Raw genomic sequence first — 19,768 nt, 5'->3', positions numbered from 1 at the left:
CATTGTCCGCCATTACTGATTTTTCTTCTGCGTACCACCAGAGACTTTCGCGAACCTCTAGGGGTACGCGTACCCCAGGTTGAGAACCACTGCTGTAAAGTAACTTCCAGGAAATCAGCAGGCGTTGAAAAAAGGTACAGGTGCTTATTACGGGAGTCACTTCACGGTGAAATCAGAGTGAAGTGAATAAAACCCTATTACGGGACTCACGTAAGTGAGAAAAACGTCGCAAAGTGACATCTGTCGCGGAATCTGGGTTATTATGAGTGTCATATCAGTGAAGTGAGAACGGAAAAAGCGACGTTTCGCGTGGAATTATTTCACGACCATTTTGAACGGTGAAATGATTTCACGAAGATGCCATAAGTCTTAAAGTTGATTGATTTGTGATCTAATGGTAAATTTGATCCGTGCCTTAAAGCGGTCAAATTTTCATTTTTTTGGCCGATGAAAAAAAATGCAAAGTAGTTCAGGAAATTTTCGATACCGGAAAAAAACATTTTTTTTTATGCCGAATGTCTTAGAAATGCAGAACACGTCAAGATCTGGTGTTATCTAAAAAATTCGGAGAAAACGACTTTCTGGGACTTAGAGATTTTTGAGCTGGGAAACAATCTTATTTCACTTGTCCTATTCTCAATTCCACTTCACTGTCAATCTCACTCCACGGAGGTGATTTTTGTCACCTCACTTGAGATGGAATCGGGAATAGGTCTAAAAAAGTGAAGTGAGCGTGAGGGTGAAATATATTTCACCGTGAAGTGACTCCCGTAATAAGCACCACAGTCAGTATTCAGACGGTTTGCCTATCTGTCTCTTAGCGGTTATATTGAAGTGTTCGGAATTTGAATCAAAGCCGAATTCTGAATTTTCGTTATTCTCATATGCAAAACTTGTTTTAATATATATAAATAGCACTTGATTGCAATAAAAACAACTAACTTGCTAAACCTTTGAGATCGATGAGAATATTTTTCTTTGATTTTTAGTGTTCGAAATTTGATGCTGTACGGTACGAAGTTTATTTTTTGAAAATAATTTTCATTATTTAAAAGCATAACAAACACTTATATTCACCACAACATGAACAAAGAGGCTTTGCGACCGTTCAAGCAAACAGGATTTTGAGAAAATTATTTCTACATTAAATATACTAACCTTTGCTTTACTTAGATGAAGTCTTATTTTGTATTTCTAGGGTCACTGTAGATTTCTGTAATGATTAATTGTATGAAATTACCTTAATGTATATACTATACAGAACTTCCTGTCGAATAAGATTAATGAAAGTTGCTTCAAGGCCTTGATCTGTTGCTTATAAAATCGAAAATTCAACTTCAAGTAGCTAGAACTGACAAAATATAATTCTTTAAACAATATAAAATTTACAGTCTCTATGATAAAACTAGATAAATCATGTATTACTTGAATGAACTTATTCGGCACTATGTTTCCATCGCAACGCTTCTCAGTGGGGAATATAGATTAACTATTGACAATTATTTATCGAACGAACCATAGTATTATCGCTAATCATCTCGAAACAAAACTAAATACCCCAGCTGCAGGCACGTGCGGATGCTAATCAGTGACATGACACCCGATAAACTATTAGACAGAAAGATAGATAGACAAGGAGTACAAAAAAAAAAACTAGATAGCAGTTCGATAGCTGGTTATGATGACATCCAAAAATAAATACAAAACTTGCGCTTGTCTAGTCTGCTGCGCGCGTGCGTGTGTACCGAAGAGCCGGCCAAAATGTGTGCTGCTCAAGCTTGACAAAATACGGATGATATAAGTCGACCGGAAATGCGACCGGGCTGTTAAAAGCTGCGAAAGTTTCGGCTATCCGAACGCTCGCTTCAGGTGGGGAGATTATTCGCCAGTCTGGAAAGTAATCTTCGCCGGTGTGGAGTTGAGTTTTTTTTTGTTTTGTTTCGTTTTTTTTCGTAGCTCCACCACCGGTCCTCACCGTAGGGAGCAGTCTGATTGATAACAACGCGGGCTATACTTAGTTTTGTTGTGGAGTATTTTGTTCGAGTGGTGCCGAATAGGTGATCAGTAGTGCTTTAAGTTTTAGTAAAATAAGTTGAGAGCTGTGTTGAGACTAAATGTTCCAAAGGATTCTACTCGTGGTGGTACTGACTCTCGGAACATCGCTAGCAGACGATGACGCAGCAAATGGTAAGTGCTTTGGTTGCAAACGAGAGCTGATTAGTGATTCGGTAGTCGGCGTCCGTTCATTTGCAGCGACTGGTGCTGCGAATCGAATCGGTGGCTTTGGAGTCAACTTCAGCGCAAAACGTGACGTACGTTTCTATCTGTACACGCCACTTACGGCGAACGAACCGCACGTGTTCTCGATTGATACGGTGGGGACACTGACACGAACCTTCTACAACAGCAGTCTGCCGGTGCGGTAAGTTTCTTACCTAGCACATAAAAATAAAATATAACAAATTTTCTCTCACTTCTAGCATCGTCATTCACGGTTGGATGAACAACTATACTTCGCTGGCGATTCAGGGCGTCAAGGAGGCATACCTGGCGAAGGGGGAGTACAACGTTATCGGTGTGGACTGGAACAAGGGTGCCGCGGAAGCGTACCTTCGCGCTTCCCAGTACACCCTGGCCGTCGGGTACGTAGTGGCCGATCTCATCCAGCGCATGGTGCGCTCGAATATGGCCACTGTGGAGCAGATCTATTTGGTTGGTCACAGTCTGGGAGCTCATATTGCTGGTTGTGCCGGGAATTTGGTGAATGTTGGCAAACTTAAAGTCATTTTTGGACTCGATCCGGCATCGATTAATTTCTTCGAAGATGAACCAAAAACTCGACTCAGTCCTGATGATGCTGAGTATGTGGAAGTGATTCACACCAGTACGCAGTTCTCCGGCTATCCTCATCCTATCGGGCAGGTGGATTTCTACGTCAACTATGGAAAGAAACAACCGGGCTGTCTGTCCGAGTCTTGCAGCCATGGAAGATCGATTGAGGTTTTTATGGAATCGTTGACGACTGAGTGCAAAGGATTCTGGGGTGCCCGGTGTGATGATTATAATGAACTGAAAACGAAAACTTGTTATAATCTGAAGGACCAAGCTCTGCTCGGTGGAGATCCTCCAAGGTGGAATAACAGCAAGGGTATTTACGTGGTGATCACTGCCGTCGATCCTCCTTTTGCTTTGGGTTATAACTACTAAGTGTGAGAGTGAATAGCATTGTATCGATTGATAGTATGAAATAAATTAATAATCACGCAGACGAAGTGTCTCGTTTATGAAGTGTTATCTTTGTTAGGGACATTCTTTCGGGGCCGCTTCTGATATCGTTTTCGGTGTTCATTGATAAAAAGATGTCTTTTTTGACAAGTACATCTTATTTGTTAGATATAAAAGACGATTCCGTCTGTACTGTTTCGTCATTTTCTGATTACCTAAGGCCACAGAATGAGACTCACGTTTTTGTGGTTCTGTTTCTTTGGATTGGGAGCGCTCGGTAATTGCTAGAATAAAATCACGAAATAACTAGTCAATAAAAATAAAGTTTCAGCTAAGAGGTTACCCACTCCGGAAAGCCTTGATTTTCGCTGGCAAATTACCGAGGATGAAAATGGACACAAGCACCTGGTGGATGGCGAATTATTCAGCAGTCCGGAGATGCTGTTCAATCCAGAAAAGGATATTCGATTTTTGCTGTACACCCGTTCCACGGCTGATAGCCCGCAAAGGATTGCTAACAATGACTATGATTCGGTGATGAGCTCTCAATTTAATCCAAACAACCCAACGAGAATCGTAATTCACGGTTGGGGTGGCAGTCAAAATTCGTTGATAAATCTCAACATTCGCAATGAGTTGTTCAACCAGGGCCAGTTTAACTTCATCTTTGTTGACTGGGGAGCGGGCAATGATCCGTTCTATCCTAACTCGCGACGATTGGTGTACCCGGTGGGAATTGCTACGTCCAATTTAATTGATTATCTGGTAAAAGTTGCCGATTTAGATAGAGCAGATGTGGTTGTGATCGGACATAGCTTGGGAGCACATGCTGCTGGTAACGTTGGAAAGGGGCAGTTAGGTCGGTTACCGACTATAATTGGATTGGATCCTGCGTTACCATTTTTCGCGGGGGATGTAATCGATCGGATTAAGAAAACGGATGCCGAGCACGTGGAAATTATACATACTAATGGGGGAGTAGCAGGATTCCTGGATCCGATTGGGGACGCAGATTTTTATCCCAATTGGGGACGAATTCAACCGGGATGTGGTCCAGACGTCGGCGGAGGTTGTGCTCATCAACGTGCAGTAGATTATTATGTTGAGTCGATTGCTTCGAGTGTCGGGTTCAACGCTGTGCAGTGTTCTAGTTTCCAGGATATCAGGCGGGGAATTTGTTCAGCAACTGGAGAAACTGCCAGGATGGGCGGAGAACCACCGAATAGAGGTACAGCGGTGCGTGGGGTTTATCATCTGTCTACCGCCGGGGAAAGACCCTTCGCAATGCTAAATTAGTATACAACAACCAAACCCTTCTGAAATAAAAAAGCTAGCCAACTATTGACTGTATATTGACTTGCAAAATACAAAGAAATAAACTATTTAGATAACAAATTAAATTCCAATCTGCGCAAATGGTAATTCTGCATGAGTTGTCAGGAAGAATACGCCCTCAGACATTTGAAAAGGTAATTTTTCAGTTAGTCTCGAGGTACGATGCTGGTCCAACAAGCTAGTCGTCGTATGCTCGAGAGCTGGCTTGGGAGAATACTGTTAGCGTCATGTTTATTCGTTTTGGTTCAAATTGCACATGCTATCTACAAGGTTCAATAGCATGTTCATATCTGCCTCAATTTGATTACCATTTGTCGTTTATCGTTGATCTTTTGAATATAAATCATTCCACGATATGACAAGCTTATTTTCTACTGATAATAACTGTGGAATGTGAACTTTCCTTTCGTTTGGTAATATTAGAACAATTAAATTTTTTCAAATGGTTGGGGTAGAATAGATTGATTGCTTACTTACGAGGTGAGATGATACATTTATAATTTCTTTCGTTCAACAAAGTACGCAGCCTAAAACCAGTGAAAAACTGATCGATCCGAATCCAAGGTTGCATATTAAATTTTAGGATACTTTTTCGACGCGTGCCGACAGCTCGCTTCGTGTAATGTTCTAACTCTTATGCCTGAAGCGTAAAAGCCCATATTTTGTGCAATATTCAGTCAATATTCGCGTTGAATATTATAATATATTCACCGCGAATATTGGTTGCACAACCCGCTGAATATGGGCTCTCACACTTTAGGCACAAGAGTTAGAACTCTTCTCTTTTCAACAAACTTGTAGCATTACTTTAGGACTGCATGTTTGTCGTACATCAAGTTAGAAAATTATACTTGTGGAGCGTGCTATCGGCACGCGGCAAATTGAATCGAATCGACACCCCGAAATTTAATTTGCAACCTTGTCCGAATCTACTGATAAAGAACCTGGAAGTGCAAACCGTGCTTATTGGGTAAGCAAAAAGTCCAAAAAAATTTGATCCAAATGAAATTTGGTCTAGTTTTTTGTCGAGTGAAAAATAAAATTAAACCGTTAGAATTGAACGAATTTAGTCTGACACTTGCTACTAAACATACTTTTTTATTTACACATAATTTATATCACAATAAGATTCAATCAACCCTGTGCAAAGGGCGACTCTGCGTTGGTCGTTAGGAAGAAGATACCCTCAACTCCGCGACCGTGATTGGACGGTTCCCCTCCCATATTGGCATCCGGTCCGCTAGGAGTGCAAACTCCTTCCAAAATTTCGTCGTGGCTTGCACATCTTGTCGATCGGAACGGTACCGTAGAGCCAATTGATTCGATATAGAAGGTCGATGCCAGACCGTGGGCGCAATTTCCACTGATGTCGATACCGCATCCAGGCTGTGTACGTCCTCCGTTTGGATAGAAATTAGCTTGTCCCAGTGGCACCCCGATACCCAACAACCCAGCGTTTGTCATAATTGTTTCAACATATTGTGCGTCCTGTGGGGATAATGCGTCATCTTGTCCAGCAGAAAATAAAGGACCCGCGGGATCGAGAGAAATGATCGTATGTAGGCGGCCTCCTTGACCCTTACCAGCATTAGCTGCTACGTGTCCACCTAAACTATGTCCAGTGACATAAATGTCATTTGGATCTGCTCCCGCGTAAGCAATTAAGTCGTCAATTAATAACGATACTCCCGTGCCAGCTGGTCCCACCTGGTTACGAGCTGCAATGTAGTTGGGGTTACCGGCTGCGACACTCCAATCCACTGTGATCACATTGAAATCGCCGACTGCTAGAAGTGCGTTACGGAATCCGCTGCCTGTGCCATCGTGGCCTCCGCCACCCCAACCGTGAATGGTGAAGCGAGTTTGATGCGCAGAATTGAAATTGGATCCAGTAATCGAGGAAGGATTTCCAATTTGCAAAAGTTGGTGCGCGGTTGGGTTACTCCGGGTAAACAGTCTGAACACTATGTCTTCTTCTGGCACGAAAGTAGGGACGGGCTCATTCGGGTCCACATCTGGTAGGTTATACGGATTGATATTGACCAGATGCAGGAAGCCGTCTGCGTTTGGTACTAACTGCCATGACTGATCCAATGGAAGGGCTGCAGCTGTTATGCGAGAAAGTACATTTGATACAATTAGAACTGTCACACAAAGCTTAATGTATAACTATACCTGCTGTCAGCAGACCTATAAGAATAATTTGAATATAGCCAGCCATGTTTATGATCTGAAGTCGTACGACATCATGCTGTAAGCTTTTATAGCTTCAATTTCGGTTTTATGGTCATTCAATGCTTATCATCGATCCTTTCGATTATAAATCAATCCCCGATATGACAAAATTATTTTCTTCTGGTTATAGATGTGAAGGCTGTATTTTCGTTTACTGACGGCGAGTTGTTCAATTCAATTTTGATTCTAGTATCCATTACTTTTTACGAATTTTTAAAATACTTTGAATGTAAATCGATAGCGACCCATGGTGCAAAATAAGTTCCAAAACAAACAACAAATAAAAAAAAAACGATTGACAAACTTGGGGGCCAATCACTGCTGAAGCTCTCTATCCTATCAGTGTCAATCGACTTGTTAACGTGAGTTATGAGCTATGATTGTTATGGAAACAGATACTTGATACTATTGGGAACACTCATAGCTACTGAAAAATAAATACCGTAAAACGAGGTAACATTGATCATATTTTTCACTTTTTCGTGAATGTTTAAATATTTTACAACTGAAATTACAGGTTTCATATTTCAAGAACCAGTACTGGCATCCTTAGAACATGGGGAGTTAGTTTTTAAAGCTCTTCTAAAATCTTGAACGTTATAAAAATTTTTTTTTCGTCGTTGTTTCATTTTTCCTTAACTGGGGTAACTTTGAACAATTCTGTATAGTTTTGAAACCTTTTTGAACTAAGAATGTTAGATAATGCTTTGATAACATGTTTAGAGACGCTTCTCGGATTAACATCACTTTCTCCTTGACTGCTCTTACTGCGAAGTATAGTCCTGTCCTTGCACCTAGCCGCGGTATGTACTGCGAGGCATTTTTATGCCATATGTAATTTTACCTTTCGATGGTGAAAAACGTAAACGTTGGTCTCGAAAGTTGTCAGAAGTATTTTGTAAGTCAGCAATCGTTGTAAACTGTTTGTGTTCAGAAAACGTATGTTGATCATATATGCAAGGCCTTTCCAACAACGGAAGTATCAATAGGCCAGTTCTAGCCTCTTGCGTACTATGCTGGCTAGAGCATAGGACTGGACTTTCCTAACAAATATAAATTAATTAAATGTAAATGAAATAAATTTGATTAAAACTTTTTATAGTTGATTGACAAAATTGAATAACGAACTTACTGAGAGTAAGAAATATAACGGTCAAATTATTTTAAAATTTAGTCATCAAAACATAAAAAATTTCAACCAATACAGAAGCAGAAAAAAAACAGTTTTTACGAATATTAGGGTAAATCATGTGTGTATGGATAGGCCAAAGAGTCATCCAGATGATATTATGAATATCTCTATCAAATAAAAATACAAATAGTACTGAAAGCATGCAAACATAACCACAAGGGTCGTCAACCAAATGAGCATGACACCACACATTATTATCAAAAGATGTTTCTAATAGTACATGATTTTCAAGAAGTATTTTAAATATATGAGTCATTCCATGTCAAGTGATCAGGCAAATGCAACGACCCTCTCCGATTCGCTTCAAAATGAATAAAATGACTTGTTTTAGGTCGAAACTGAAAAATCCAGAGTTTTGGGTCAACCGGACAACCCCCCCCCCCAATCGCGGGGCCCTCCATTTTTGTATTTTTTGACAAAAAATCATTTTCCATGTTTTGGAAAAACATCATATCTCAGAGACCGTAAGAGCTACAGACGATATTAGACACTGTTTTTAAAGGTTATTAAATTTACAATCGAATGGCATCATCAGATTTTGCAAGCAGTGTTGCCAATATTGATATTTTCACGTTTAAAAACTAAAACTTCGTTTATCTCAAAACACACCCCAATTTTATTCAAATCTGATGTCACCATTATGTTCAGCGGAAAATTTTACATAAGAAACACCTATCCACAAAATGCAATATGCGCCGTTGTGGAGATATTCAACTTTTAAGATAACGAGTTCGTTAAATTCCAACAATACGCCTCAAACATTCTTAGTTTGCTCGATACAGATTTATCGGTCCAAGATACAGAGAAACCGGTTTTTCCAAAAAAAAAAAAAAAATACAGGTATAAATATGGCAACCCTGTTTACACCGCAGCTGAGCGGGAGAAGAGTGGTGAATCACTCTAGAGAGAATGCATAGTAGAACGCCGCGCGGAGTACGCTGCTGAGATCAATTCGATATAATTCGAAGAGCAAACATGCGTGACGTACGGCTGGATTTTTATTTTCAGTTTTGAGATGCATAGTAAACACCCTTGTCTACTATCCTACCTGGGTATATATTTCTCTCGCAAAGCACGTTCAGCATTGATCTCTGTTGTGTTTGAGCGTATTGTCCTTTCGTGTGAAAAAGATCACACCAGTTTGCTATCTCTCTGGAGAAATATTTCAGCACGATTTGCTGCTTTCTTCAAACAAGTGCGTCGCTTTGCTCAGTAGTGTGAGGCCTTTGTCATGCTGAATATCAACGCGAGCGATCGGGTGAGAAGCTTGCCGTGGGTTAATGAACAGCTCTACCTACGGCTGTTCATTAACCTACGGTTGGTTTCTCGCCCGATCGCTCGCGTTGGCATTCGGCATGACAAAGGCCTGAGGCTCTGGTTGTAGTGGACGTGAATAAAGGCGCAAGACGATTTGCCTTGCCGTGTAGTAATGATACACATTTGAATTTGAATCATGTCTATGTATTCCTTGTGCAGCGGATGCGTTATGCTTTCCAAACATTTTTTGTGCGTTAATAACGCAGAAAGTGTGTGAATTGAGAGGACACAGTGGTTGCGTAAGACTTGTTGATCAATTTTCTGCAGCGCTTCATAGTGCATTCTACCCCAGTTTTTTTTTATCGTTTTTGGGTTAAAGTTGGTGAAAATTGGTGAAATAAATTTAAATTGTCATAGTATTATTAATTTCAAAAGAGTGAGAGACAGAAAAACTACATTTTTTGTATTATTTGCAGGTCAGTTAACTATAAAAACGTTTACGAAATTCATGAACAATTACAAGTTGAATAGAGCCACACACAATTCTATAGATTTTTGAGTATTTTAGTCATCGGAATATATATAGTTTGCTTATCTTTCAGTCACGCGAACGACAAACGAAAGTTACTCAAATTGCCTTTTTCCCAAGCAAACTCTGAGCCTGAGGTACACTAAAGTTTGTTATTTTTGTAAGTGTAGCAACGCAAACATTCCTGTTCTGACTCCAAGTTACCTTTGCTTTTAGTCCTCCACTCACCTCCTCTCGCCTGGTATGAAGTCAGTCGTAAGGAAATCAAAGCTAACTGCGTCTTAACTAATATTCGGAACACGTGTTAAATTAGCACATGGCTATAGGTTCTGATGCAGGTGCATCGACAAAAACCGCCAAAAACGTAATAAAGGGCGGAAGGCAATTTTAATATGTAAGAAAGACATAGTATCAAAGATATCAAGCATGTAAATGAAATCAAAAGTTAGCCAAACCACTGGCAGTTGATTATGAACGTTATGAACGAACGAGAAAGGGATAATTATTTTGCTGATACGTGAAAATTTTAGCTGTGTAGGTGAAATGACGACTGACCTTCCGATTCCGCCTGTGGTGGGTTGTTGTTTGGCTGGTGAGTTGTAGGTCCAATTTCTTTCCGAGCTGGGCAATGTGGGTGCCAGAACAAATACACCTTGATACCACTTAAACAACGGCTTTTTATTGATGACACTACACGTACTACTATATTAACTTTATTCTTAGACTAGCGTACAATTATTCGATAAGTTGATTTAGGTTGATTGTTGGGTTCCCCCTTGGGACACCCGAATGCGGCCGTGATCGGTTGGAGACTGATCTCACCGTCGTTGGTGAATCTAACGATGAGTTGACGATTATTCTTCTCGGTGATAGAAATCGATAGAGCGATATCGATCTGCACTCCGACAGCTGATTGTGTAGATTAGACCAGTGGCTGCATACGTTCACTTGGATGGGTTGGTAGCAAAGTGAAATGATAGTACCTTCCAACATCCTCACCCACCCTGAAGTGACAGGAACTTCTGAAATAAATAAACAAACCCCTTTCGATGCATTGGATGGAGATACTTAGCCGCGACTATTCTAATTGCTTGTCGAGTCAGCTGAATTTTCGGTCTCTGGAGATGGTAATATGCACAGTTTAACGATTGGCCGTTGCAGATATCCCGTTGCAGTTTTTACGGTGACTACGCGGACTACATCATCAGGACCAGGGTGCAGCTTATGTATACGACCCATCTTCCATCGCATTGGTGGTTGGTTGCTGTCGACGATGATCACCAACCTTCCGATTTCTACCTTCGACGGAGGTTCCCAATTTTTCGTTCTACCTTGCAGTTGGGATAAATATTCTGTCCGCCAACGCTTCCAGAAGTTTTGCAGCTGCCATTGTACCAGTTGCCATCGACTCAAGCGATTAAGTTTCACGTCAGTGTAGTCCGGTTCTGGGATAGCTTGCAGGGATCCTCCGGTTAAAAAATGACCAGGTGTAAGCGCCTCCATATCACTTGGGTCATCCGACAGTGGAGTGAGTGGGCGGGAGTTCAAGCAACCCTCAACCTGGATTAACAAGGTGTTGAAATCCTCAAACGCAATTGGATTTTCTCCTAACACACGAAGCAAATGATGTTTGGCTGAGCGAACGGCAGCCTCCCAAAGGCCTCCGAAGTGCGGGGCACTAGGTGGGTTGAAGTGCCACTGCATACCGTTCTGTGCGCATTCCTTAGAAACCTTCTCTTGATGCTCTTTGTCCCTTAGTGAATTCCGCAATTCCTTTAATTGGTTTCGCGCGCCGACAAAATTTGTCCCATTATCGGAATACAAATCAGTACACCTTCCCCGTCTTGAGATAAATCGGCGTAGTGCTTGTAAGAAGCGTTCCGTTGACAGGTCAGTGACTAACTCCATGTGCACTGCCTTAGTGCACATGCATACGAACACCGCGACGTATGCTTTAATCGCAGGTCGCTTTCGCCCGTCGCGAATATGCACGGGTCCAAAATAGTCCACACCGGTTCTGGAAACTGGCCTTGCTACTGTAACGCGCGCCGTTGGCAGCTCACCCATCTGTTGTTTCAGTAATGTTGGTTTTGCTCTAAAGCATCGCTGACATTGGTGGACAACCATTCTGGCTGTTTTCCTTCCGCCCAGCGGCCAGTATCGTGACCGAATTGAGCTGAGAAGCAGTTGAGGGCCTGCATGCAGTAAAGTTTGGTGATAGTGTCTAAAGAGCATGGTAGTAAATTCATGTTTCCATGGCAATATCATTGGGTGCCTTGTGTCATGGGTCTCTTGCGAGTGTCCCAACCTTCCACCTACTCGTAAAACTCCGTTTAAATCAATCATGGGATTAAACCAACGTAAAGGGGACTTGCGAGGAAGTGCCTTGTTGTTAGTTAACGCTTTCAATTCTTCCGAGAACGTTTCTTCTTGGATTCGCCGAATTATAACTGCTTCTGCCCTCCTAAGCTCCACAGTAGTGAGGAATCCATTTGGCTTTGGATTAACCCTTTTTACATAAATTGCTATGAAACGTAACCAATATGCCGTAGCCCGAATGAGTCTCGAATATGCGGAAAATTTAGAAACGAACATAGTGCTGAAGCAAGGCGCGTCCGACGCGACGCATATCACCGTGCCTTGTCGCCGCTCTGATATAGTATCCAGTCTTATATCGGGTTGATTGGGCCACTCTTCCCTTTCCTTTTTCAACCAGTCTGGGCCCTCCCACCAAAGGCGGTTTCCTTCCAATGCATTTGGTAAAATACCACGCGAGATCAAGTCTGCGGGGTTTGAAATTCCGGGCACATGGTTCCAATTATGTTTTTCCGAAAGTGCTTGGATCTTTGAGACCCGATTTGCCACAAATGTTGTCCATGTACTTGGTGGTACTTTAATCCATTGAAGGACACAGGTCGAGTCCGTCCACAAATGGACCCTATACGTCCCCTTAAGGGCATCCAACACCTTGTCCACTAGTTGTGCAGCAAGCAAAGCGCCCCGCAGCTCTAGCCTAGGCAGCGACTGTACGTTGAGTGGTGCGACCCTCGATTTAGAAGTTAGAAGATGGACTGTATAATTCCCGTTTTTATCCGTACTTCGCAAGTATAGACAAGTGCCATATGCCCTTTCCGAGGCATCCGAAAAACAGTGTATCTCAGTAGAAACAGCACAAGCTACGACGACACAGCGAGGAACGCGAAGAGTGTTCAATGTGGGCAATTGAGAATGAAATATACGCCACTCCTCACCCACCGTTGCTGGGAGTATCTCATCCCACTCCAATCGTTTGCCTCCTGCATTAACACGATGCCAAAGTCCTTGCATGAAGATTTTAGCCCTCACAATTGTTGCTCCCAGGAGCCCTAGGGGGTCGAAAAGCGATGCGATGATGGAGAGAATCTTGCGTTTGGTTAGAAGTTGATCAGAAAGCAATGCCGGAATAGCAAACTGAAACCGAAAGCAGTCCGTTTTGGGCAACCATGTCAACCCCAATGTCATTACCGATGACTCATGATCCAAATTTACCTCGTTCGTATTGGGGAGTGCCAGATTTTCGTTGGGTATACCTTCCAAAACTCGCTCGTGGTTGGATATCCATTTTCGTAATCGAAAACCTCCACTTTCAAACAGGGAAACTAACTGCCTTCTTAATTCAACTGCGGTATCGATGTCGTCCGCCCCAGATATCACATCGTCCATATATGTATCTTCCTCAGTTGCCTGGGCTGCCAAGGGAAACCTCTCACTCTCGTCCATAGCTAACTGTTTCAGTGTACGAGTGGCCAAAAATGGGGCCGGTTTAGTCCCGTATGTAACGGTGCTGAGTTCGTACGTTGCAATTTCGTCGTCACGATTAAAACGCCATAAAATGCTTTGTAGCGGAGCATCCGCCTGATCCATGTTAATTTGCCTGAACATTTTCTCCACGTCTGCGACAATCATTACTTGGCGAGTTCGGCTACGGAGTATTATAGAACGCAGGTCTCGCTGAACCATCGGGCCAATGAGAAGTGCGTCATTGAGAGAGATGCCAGTCGATGTTTTGCATGAAGCATCGAAGACCACCCTGACCCTTGTTGTAGTACTAGAGGCCTTTACCACAGGATGATGCGGCAAATAACATCTCTTGACTTCTGCTTGCTCGCCAGTTTCTACCCTTTTCATGTGTCCCAAGGTCGAATATTCCATCATGAAAGTTTCATATTGCTTACGAAGTTCGGTGTCTCGATCCAACCTCCTCTCTAGCCCTTGAAAACGCTTTAAAGCAATATCCTTTGACATACCCAGCAGCGAAAATGTTGATTCATCCTTGGGGAGCGAAACAGTATACCGACCATCAGATTCCCTTCGAGTAGTACGCCCAAACTGCTCCTCGCAGCGCGCCTCTTCGGGCGAATAGTTGTTGCAGTTGCCCATATCCTCACAGGCCCAAAACCGCTCCATTAACTGTTCCAAAGTGTCTGATACCGCCAAGTTACACGTGATGCATGAAGAAGTTTTCGCTGATTGTATCTCACCGGACACCACCCAACCGAAAACCGATTCAGTTAGCCGTGGAAGACCGTCACCCAGTGTGAATTCGTTGCCAGTCCGGAAAAAGCTGAAAAAGGCCTGGATACCGAGAACCAAATCGACACATTTTGATTGGAAAAAGGCTGGATCCGCCAGATGAATTCCTTCTGGGAATTTCCATTCCGAAATTTGCACCGTTGTTATCGGTAGGCTCACCGTAACCCTTGGTAAAACCAAAAACTCCATTTTCCTTGAAAATTCAGAAACCCGTGAGTGCACTGTAGCCGCGATGCGTTGAGTTACCCTTGTCGATGCCTGACCTACTCCGAGTACTGCAATGTCCACCCTTTCCCTGGACACCTTTAACATTTGACGAAGTTGCTCCGAGATGAAATTACATTCCGATCCCGAATCGAGTAACGCCCGTGCAGGGTACTGTAAGCCTTCATCGTCCTCGACCAGAACCACAGCAGTAGCAAGTAGTATATTAGTGCTTCGCTTTTGCGAGAAGTTGGTTGATATTATTTCCGTTACTGATGTGTTTGCAGTTCTCGTACTCGTGTCCGCTAACGAAACCGCATTGTTTCTAGATGGTCCAGGTTCTTCGGTTGTCCTTTGTTTCTCGCCTTCTCCATTTTTCTGGAAGCAAACCAGTGTGTGATGCCGACCTTTACATTTCCTGCAAGAATATTTGGAAGAACAGCTCTTAGCCTGATGACCTCGTTTGAAGCAGTTACGACACAGCGATTGAGTGCGCAACAAAGATTCTCTACTAGCTACCGACATCTTTTGGAAAGTGGGACAAGTGTATAGCCAATGATTTTCGGGACAAGCGGAGCATTTCCCAGTTGACGTTTGAACTGCATTGTGGCTGACTCGAAATGGTTGTATCCTTTTCCTAGTAGGTGACGATTCGCGCTTGCTTTCTGTAAACTTGGATGGCAAAGATTCTAAAATTTGAACTCGACGCTGCAGAAAATCCGTTAGATCGTTTAGGGTATCCTGTTCCTTACTCGCTGAATGTTCCTCCCAACTTCGGCGTGTGCTGGGATCCAAACGGGAGCTGAGAATATTAACCAACAGCAGATCCTTGTAGTCATTTGGCTGCACAATCTGATCCAAGGTGTGAATAACTCGTTCGAAACTCTCCAAAAGTGTATGTAATTCGACTGCAGACTCCTTAGCCACCGAAGGAAGTTTTAGAAGCGATTGAATTTGCCGCTTCTTCAACAATTTGCTATTGTTATAGCGTTTCAGTAATGTTTCCCAAGCAATTTGATAGTTTCCTCTCGTTATTTTCAGAGGATCGATTAGCGCCTTCGCCTCTCCTTGTAGACATCCCTTTAAGTAATGCAGTTTCTCCACATCTGGTAGCTCTACCTTCCAGTGAATCAACGATGTGAAAAGGTCCCTAAAGCTAAGCCACTCGTCGATGTTACCGTCGAAAGTTTGGAGTTTTATTTGAGGTAAACGAACATGATCCGACGAAACATGCATGGAATTGTCGACCTGTGCTGAAGATTGATCTTGAACCGGAGGATCCTGCAACTCTTTGGTCTTGTCCAGCAAAGAAGATTTAACATGGAAATAACGGTTTTCGAAATCCAACCGCTCCTTGGCAAAGGCATCATCTTCAACCACAAAGTCCTCATGGGACTCCACCTCAGCAACCAACTCTCCAATCTTTTCCCACAGCTCCGCCAAATGCTCTAACCGTACTGATAGCTGGCTAGCGGTAACATCCTCGGGGTAATTTGATACGAAGTCCACTATGTTGTTGAACGAAGCGTGCAAACCCTTCAGCTTCGCTTGAAGTGACTTTAGTGAGGCCACCTTTTTTGTCGTGGATGCTGCAGCTGGCATGATGACGCTCCGGTTCGTGTGAAATGATTTAGTGGAGAAGAAACTCGAATGTAGTATTCCAAAATAGGCCTCCTTCGGCTAAACATATACTGTCTCAGCCTACCTGGAGAACTGACAGCGGCACCAAATCTTTTCACACCAGTACTGACAATGGCCTCGAGTGTTTCCGGTACACAAGTGAGCTCAATATCTCGTCGATCCAGTTACGAAAGGAGTTCAAGTAATTGTAGTATCTAACATGCGGCTTCGGCAGGACATATACCGTTGCCTTACCTGGACAAATATTGTCTGCTCCTATTAACCAGTGTAGGTGCTTCAACCAACGACAACCAGAGTGACTTTCAACCAGAAATATTTAACCAATGCGTTCGAAAAGGAAAATGCGGGTGTAGTATTCAAAAGACGTCCTGCTTCGCAGGACATATACTATAGTCTCACCTTTGAGAACTATTTGATGACACAAACGAAATCGATCAACATCCAAGACCACTCCTTATACGTCAGAACTACCAACAAGGCTCAGTCCGCAAAGAAGCACAAGTCAAATTGCATCGAAAGGTAAATTTATATTTAGAATAATATCCGAAAGAGTCCAGGCCACAGCTGGACATAACTATGTATAATTTTACCTGGCCAAAACGGCCGATGTGCGATGTCCAGTGCCCAAACCAAATGGCGATACTGCAGAAATTTAATTAAGCCCTGGGATGATTGCACGAACCTCGTTAGCCCACCGTGCTAATCTCGTCTACTTGTAAAGGCGATCCGAATCCAGATCACGGTTGATTGGCACCACCCACTGCTAATGATGTCTCGTCCCGTTAAAAAATGATGCCCTCAGTTCCAGTCTCCAGTTAATTTCCCGATCGAAGATAAAGGTCCAACCCCGAAATCCAGAAATTCCGCCACCATGCATTAGCGGTTCAAGTACATTACCAGAGTTGATGATTGTAGCGTCCAAAATGGCGTCGTGAGCGTCGTAGAATGACAAAGGCGGCGTCGTTCCTTTGTTACCGATGATAATAGCCCTCGATCCTTTGTGTTCCGTAACGTCGAAAAGATGGATCCACGCTGTCGTCACTTGAAGGGTCCAGATCCAACCAATTTGGATCCGGCTCGAAGGACCAGCTTATGTAGGTGAAATGACGACTGACCTTCCGATTCCGCCTGTGGTGGGTTGTTGTTTGGCTGGTGAGTTGTAGGTCCAATTTCTTTCCGAGCTGGGCAATGTGGGTGCCAGAACAAATACACCTTGATACCACTTAAACAACGGCTTTTTATTGATGACACTACACGTACTACTATATTAACTTTATTCTTAGACTAGCGTACAATTATTCGATAAGTTGATTTAGGTTGATTGTTGGGTTCCCCCTTGGGACACCCGAATGCGGCCGTGATCGGTTGGAGACTGATCTCACCGTCGTTGGTGAATCTAACGATGAGTTGACGATTATTCTTCTCGGTGATAGAAATCGATAGAGCGATATCGATCTGCACTCCGACAGCTGATTGTGTAGATTAGACCAGTGGCTGCATACGTTCACTTGGATGGGTTGGTAGCAAAGTGAAATGATAGTACCTTCCAACAAGCTGTTTCAAAAAAATTTTGAGTATGAGATAAACCCATTCCCGACGGGTGACATTCAAACTTTGGTTCAAGTTCAACAATTATACTTGAAAATTTTCACGATAAAATTATTCAGTAAGTTTAAAGAACAGATTGATTTGTGTTAATTGTGTATATAATTGATGAGTAATAAGAGTTTGAAGTTCATTTTTCGAGGTAAAAACTGATTTCGCTTCGCCGGGATCGGGTTAAGCTGTTGGTCATTATTTTCAAACATTATGTAAAATCTGATCAACTATTTTGATTTAAGATATTTTGGAATGTCGACATAAAATTTTCAATTTTGGTGATGGAATGAGGATTATTGACAGATGACAGATGTTTCATGCGCGTCATTTATCATATGTGAAGTTATGTCGGAGTATTAGAGAGGGGTTTGAACTACCTATCAATGATTAAAATAGGACAGTACTTCGTTATTCCAAGCTTTGCAAATGTTAATAACAAATTGCAGAGACAAACTTTTGCATGTGTGAATATTTTTTTAAGCAATATTTTTCCATGAGCAATGGTTTTTGTAAATTGTTTTTTTTTTCAATCACCTTAATTTTTAGTTATTTTGTAAGTTTAGTTTGAATATAACATATGTAACATCAAACAATTGAGAAAATCAACTGTTATTCAAGTTATGAAATTTAAAAAAACTAAATCGTTAGAAAACAATTTTTCTAAAATAATCAATTAATGGAGAAAAGTCTTTAGGTATTGGATAAAACAGCTGTGCAGTGAATCCGTATAAGAAGCGAGATGCAGATTCGTTTTCGAGTGAGCAATCGATCCACGCGTTTTCATGATCTACTGAACGAAGGATTTATCGCAGTTTAGATAATTGATTAAGTTTTGAACCAGCGCTGGCCATCTGCATCGAAGTGTCGATAGTGCCATAGTTACATCTTGAACTTCAACTCGATATTTCACTTTACAACTGTTAATAGTCCAACATGCATTTGAAAGTGGCTAGCCACTACGGGCCAACTTGTTATTATAAGAACTACGGAGTTTCGCATTCTTATATTAGAAAAATGTGGTTGAAAAATGGAAGTCAAGTGGCAACAATTTTTAATTTATGATTTTCGAGTTACCTTCAAAGTTGAACTTGTGAAAAACCGTTTCACTGCGTAAATTGTAAAATTTATGTTGAAGGTCAAAATTTAAACTGAATATTTGACTTTTCTGTTTCCAGACGCTTAAAACCACAAAACATTCAGAGATAAACTTGAGAAATTTTTTTCGTCAGTCATCAGATAAAATCACGAACTTTTTGTAAGGAGAGTTCTTTCATCATTTTCTGCACACACACCTCAACGGATAGTTTGTTCCAATTTCTCGACATCTGCTTGGCATCCTGTAGCACCTTTCCAGGCGGAAATGGGAGCAATTGAGTGGGTTGATATTCTTTGTGATGATCCACCTTGTTGTCACGGTATGACAGATTGCCAATTCCGGTTAAGATTTAACAGGACCTATGTGTGTCTTAATAAACGGTAGAACTCGCTTTTTGGTGCATTCTCGCATGTATACCGTTGAGTTTATCCTCTGGTTCGTGAGAAAAACTTTGATTTTTCGTCCATAGCTACAAATTCTTTGCCAGATCAGGGGCCATCCACATACCACGTGGACAGCTTGGGGGGAGGGGGGGTTGTGTTTTAGAATTTTTAGAATTTATATGAGCACTGGGGGGGGGGGGGGGGTTATAATTTATATGAGCAGTTGTCCACTGGGAGGAGGAGGGGGGGGGGATAAAATCGTTTAAAATCTGTCCACGTGGTATGTGGATGGCCCCTCATTAATTTTCGTGCGAAATTTCGTTGCAGGAAACTGTCCAAAATCCATTTTTAGGAATGTTTGTTTCGTCATCCATTAGCGAGCATCCTTTGTATTTCGTAAGAAGCTCCTCGTTCAACTCTCGAGCGCGTGTTTTAGCCACTAGGTTTTGCTTAAGTGTCATGTTTGGTTGCTTACAGGCACGGAATGAATGGAACCACTC

General features: G+C 42.2%; 4 protein-coding genes across 7 annotated transcripts; 2 read left to right on the top strand and 2 right to left on the bottom strand.

Moving 5' to 3' along the window:
- Window positions 1-576: 576 nt before the first annotated feature.
- LOC129725937 (phospholipase A1-like) lies at window positions 577-3,264 on the top strand. Of its 3 annotated transcripts, XM_055682387.1 has the most exons (4): window positions 577-1,869; window positions 1,957-2,187; window positions 2,233-2,422; window positions 2,481-3,264. In XM_055682387.1, the coding sequence occupies exons 2-4, from the start codon at window positions 2,115-2,117 to the stop codon at window positions 3,205-3,207; spliced, it is 990 nt and encodes a 329-aa protein (XP_055538362.1). In that variant the 5' UTR covers window positions 577-1,869; window positions 1,957-2,114; the 3' UTR covers window positions 3,208-3,264. The 3 variants fall into 3 exon arrangements, with proteins under 3 accessions (XP_055538362.1, XP_055538363.1, XP_055538361.1); XM_055682388.1 differs by having other exon boundaries at window positions 577-2,187; window positions 2,254-2,422; XM_055682386.1 differs by having other exon boundaries at window positions 577-2,187.
- Window positions 3,265-3,434: 170 nt separating this feature from the next.
- LOC129725936 (pancreatic lipase-related protein 2-like) lies at window positions 3,435-4,625 on the top strand. Of its 2 annotated transcripts, none has more exons than XM_055682385.1 (2): window positions 3,435-3,502; window positions 3,557-4,625. In XM_055682385.1, the coding sequence occupies exons 1-2, from the start codon at window positions 3,454-3,456 to the stop codon at window positions 4,519-4,521; spliced, it is 1,014 nt and encodes a 337-aa protein (XP_055538360.1). In that variant the 5' UTR covers window positions 3,435-3,453; the 3' UTR covers window positions 4,522-4,625. The 2 variants fall into 2 exon arrangements, with proteins under 2 accessions (XP_055538360.1, XP_055538359.1); XM_055682384.1 differs by having other exon boundaries at window positions 3,445-3,502; window positions 3,551-4,625.
- A 977-nt stretch (window positions 4,626-5,602) lies between these two features.
- On the bottom strand, window positions 5,603-6,781 carry LOC129720608 (pancreatic lipase-related protein 2-like). Its single transcript, XM_055672098.1, has 2 exons — window positions 6,736-6,781; window positions 5,603-6,668 (listed from the first exon to the last, which is right to left on the bottom strand). The coding sequence occupies exons 1-2, from the start codon at window positions 6,779-6,781 to the stop codon at window positions 5,695-5,697; spliced, it is 1,020 nt and encodes a 339-aa protein (XP_055528073.1). The 3' UTR covers window positions 5,603-5,694.
- Window positions 6,782-10,856: 4,075 nt separating this feature from the next.
- LOC129720607 (uncharacterized) lies at window positions 10,857-16,151 on the bottom strand. Its single transcript, XM_055672097.1, has one exon. It carries the CDS (start codon window positions 16,149-16,151, stop codon window positions 10,857-10,859), a length of 5,295 nt encoding a protein of 1,764 aa, XP_055528072.1.
- Between the last annotated feature and the right edge of the window lie 3,617 nt (window positions 16,152-19,768).

The sequence above is a fragment of the Wyeomyia smithii genome, chromosome 2 (genome assembly GCF_029784165.1).
Source record: "Wyeomyia smithii strain HCP4-BCI-WySm-NY-G18 chromosome 2, ASM2978416v1, whole genome shotgun sequence".
Taxonomy (NCBI): Eukaryota; Metazoa; Arthropoda; class Insecta; order Diptera; family Culicidae; genus Wyeomyia; species Wyeomyia smithii.
Note: the sequence above shows the minus strand (reverse complement) of the source record. Positions and strands in the feature narration are given on the sequence as shown.